This window comes from Cotesia typhae, unplaced genomic scaffold (genome assembly GCF_013202065.1).
Source record: "Cotesia typhae breed Kobodo isofemale line unplaced genomic scaffold, CoteBio_Ctyphae scaffold_45, whole genome shotgun sequence".
NCBI lineage: Eukaryota > Metazoa > Arthropoda > Insecta > Hymenoptera > Braconidae > Cotesia > Cotesia typhae.
In genome coordinates this window covers 2334900-2338835 of record NW_027423777.1, presented here as the reverse complement: position 1 = coordinate 2338835, position 3936 = coordinate 2334900, and the positions used below count along the sequence as shown (strand labels likewise).

The 3936-nt window shown below is 31.4% G+C and overlaps 1 protein-coding gene across 1 annotated transcript; it reads left to right on the top strand.

The window, feature by feature from the left end:
- The first annotated feature begins 2612 nt into the window (after positions 1 to 2612).
- Positions 2613 to 3610, top strand: LOC141537032 (uncharacterized). Its single transcript, XM_074257871.1, has 2 exons — positions 2613 to 2621; positions 3175 to 3610. Exons 1-2 carry the CDS (start codon positions 2613 to 2615, stop codon positions 3583 to 3585), a joined length of 420 nt encoding a protein of 139 aa, XP_074113972.1. The 3' UTR covers positions 3586 to 3610.
- Positions 3611 to 3936: the final 326 nt, after the last annotated feature.

The window sequence follows — 3936 nt, the reverse complement described above, 5'->3', positions numbered from 1 at the left end:
ATGATATAGGAACCATTACTATATCATTATAAGAATTTTTCCCATAATGATATAGGAACCATTACTATATCATTATAGGAATATCTCCTATAATATTATAGGAATAGTTCCTATAATAGTATAGGAATCATTCCTATAATTATAGATACCATTCCTATACCATTATGGGAACCATTCCCATCGTTATAGGAAATGTTTCCATAATTTTGGGAAAATTTCCTATAATTATGGGAACTGTTCCCATAATTCATGGGAACAGTTCCTATAATTACCTGGGAACTGTTCCCATAAAATTATATGAATAGTTCTCATATTTTTCTTTTCGTGTAGTCGGAGAATTTGCCGTTGGATTTAGCCAAATAAGCATCTGACCCGTGACATTCAAAGCAGTTGCTATAACTGAAGGAAGATACTGGTGCTGAAAGAGAAACGCTGTCAGCTGTGCTGTTACTCATGAGCGACGAAGTGATCCTGCTGAAATCATACTGGTCAATAACATCCCCTGGTCTTACATCCAGATGTCCAACAATCGATCGCGACAACTTGGGCGCTTCTGGCAGTGGAAGTAATTTTAAGTCTAAAACAAGTTCTCTGCTGTTATAGTTCTTCATCAGATCGCTGAAGGAGTACAGTGAGTTGTAAAGAGATTCGTCTGAATTGGAGAATTCGGGATCAGTTTCGAAGTGGTAGTCTTGATTGATCCTTGTGACTTTGCTTTTGAACACGGGTGAGTAGAAGAAACTCATTAGTTTGCTGATCTGATATCTGTCTGGAATGTTTTCGCATACTTCGATTGTGTTGCGTAGATCTGTATGAATAACAACCAGAAAAATTGTTAGTCGCTTCAATTTGTTGTTTTTATTTCGAATAAACTCAAGTCAAAATCTAATTTGGTTTAAGGGGTTTTATTGAGCTCAAATTCTGGATGAACGGTTAGAGATACCGGCAATCTGATAATAACCATTTTTGTAATTAATAAAATTTCATTTACTAAAGGTGGATATGATTTTTGTGTCTTCAGTATTTAGCCTAGAATTTTGAGATTTCATAACCTCGCATTGATTTATTGACAAAAAAAGTTACTTACTTGAAATAGACAATTGCCAGTGCTTATCGACGACACGTAATGACTTTCAAGACCTCTTCTGAATCTCAAAAGTCCAAACGGCAGTTTTTGAATCTTGTGAACTATATTTCCATTAACAATCGGCAAGTCTCGGAGTTTGAGCGGGTGAATGTGTGAAGTTTGAGCTTTTATCACCCGACAAATCTGCACCAGGCCAAACAAGTACTTGCTCTCGTCCAAATAATTCTTGAAGGCGTCAAAGTACCCTCGATTTTCAGTAATTGAACTGTTCAATCCCGATACATCTAATTTATCATCGCCGAGATAGATATCGGGGTACAAAAGCGGCTTCAGAGAGTCTAGAGAGGCGCATATTTTTCGCTTGTAATTTATTTTACAGCCTGATGAAAAGTCGTCGTCTTCAATTAACATCCGTCCAAAATGGTAATCGTTGAACACAGAGTGTAAATATTCCGCGGTTATCAATTTTAAAGTGGTTATATTCAATGTATTTCCGGGTCTTAGTTGCCAAAGTGGTATTTGTATACCATAAATTTGAATTGCCATATTAATTACAATTATCCATAAAATTGTACCCACTTTTTAATTAAAAATTTTTCTACGAATATTAAATGTTATTCCAAAAAAACAAACTTAATCACTAGTATCAATTATCAGAAAATAGAGTTTTATAAATAAGCATTTAATTAGGCAATAAAAATTTTTTTTTAATGTTTTTAAAACTCCAATTTTTTTTTTGATTAGCTGTGTCAATTCTTTCTCTGTTATTTTACGATCAATAAAAAACGTCGGCCGTGTTACAGTGTTGATAAATTACAAATATAAAATTTATTATTAACGAGCCAATAATATTAATGTCAAATGATTTTCTTCAGAGTTTAATATAAATATTAAATTAAATAAATGTAATAACGGACGGAGATACATTGTTTAATGAACGTGTACGAGCAATTATCGAGACGGTATACGATCCCATTACAGGAGATCAATCTTTATCTCATCAGTATCGTAATTCCAGGGGGATACATTGATAATTAAATTTTGGAGATTGCTCGCCGATTATTTCGGGCACCGTCCACTCAGCCGACCCGCCGATTATATAATAATATAATCTTGGACATCATTCCGAGATATTGAGACAATATTAAATTTATTTTTAAGAATAATTCTTTTAATTAATATTAATTAGCAACTTTGCAGTCACTTGTGACTTGTGAACTACAAAAAATTAAAATTTTGCTTTATTAAATAATAAATTTTGTTATTTAAAAATTTTTAACATAAAATCCTGGAACTATAAATTAACATTTAATATATAATAGCAAATTATACCGAGTTAATTAATGAAGTTAATTAAATTGCGAATTGTAGGTACGGCAACATTTATTAAATAAAAATATTAAAATATCAATTATCTGGCGTAATAAATATTAAAAATGAATAGATCCTTGAGAGCATAGTATGTAGCCGGACTGTATCTGTTATCGATTAAATATTAATTAATTGTTGCAAGAGGTCGTATTAAATGTCACTGGTATGTATCTACTTCGTATATAATATCCCGTATCTACTCTACATTGATGTGCGAGTATGTAAAGTGTATTGGTGTGCTATTCTAATGGGTGTATGATGCTGTCCAGGTCGGTGAGCGGTACATATCCAGTGGGTGTTTAGGCCGTGGTTGTGCGGCTGCGTGATTCAGAAGCAGCGAATGCTTATCACTTTAATGGATTACACTCACGAATCTCTCCGTGAGATATAGAATCATTATGCATAGTGTACAAAACAGATACACTAATGCATAAGTATAACTTTATTTTCTATCTACGTTATTTATTATCCTCCGTTCAAGAATAATGCTGCATAAATAATAACTTTTTTTTTATTGGGATTTATTTACGAGATGCAATTGAGAATTTATGGACGAGCCACCAATTATTGACGTTAAATTTATTAGAAATAGTTATAATGATAATAATAAAAAGATAAAAGGAAAAAAATTGTAAGAATACAGAAAAAATGGGAACAAGAACAAGAATGTTAGAACAATATAGTTAAGAACAGGGAAATTACAAAAATAAGAACAGAAGAACGAAATTTATAAGAAATTAGGGAACAAGAACTGGAACAACACAAACAAGAACAATAAAAAAAATGGAAACAACAAGAACAAGAACAAAGACAACAAGAACAGCAAGAACAAGAACAAAGACAACAAGAACAGAAAGAACAAGAACAAAGACAACAAGAACAGAAAGAACAAGAACAAAGGCAACAAGAACAGAAAGAACAAGAATAAAGACAACAAGAACAGCAAGAACAAGTACAAGAACAACAAGAACAGCAAAAACAAGAACACGAACAAAGACAACAAGAACAGAAAGAACAAGAATAAAGACAACAAGAACAATAAGAACAAAGCAACAAGAACAGTAAGAACAAGAACAAAGACAACAAGAACAGCAAGAACAAGAACAATGAGAACAACAATAACATGAATAACAAAAACAATATCATCAAGAAATCAAGAACAACAAGATTATAAAATGAATAAGAACTAGAACAGCAACAACAAGAACAACATAAATAAGAACAACAAAAATTGGAACAACAAGATCAATAACAAGAACAATAATAATAATAATAATAATAATAATAATAATAATAATAATAATAATAATAATAATAATAATAATAATAATAATAAAATAACTTGATTACAAAACTTACGTAACATCTTCCAATTATTAAACTTGAAAGTTGTAATACATAATATGTAAAATGAATTTTGGGTCATAAATAAAGTATCCATCCTCCTAACTCGTTTATCAGCCAATTTATAAATCTCC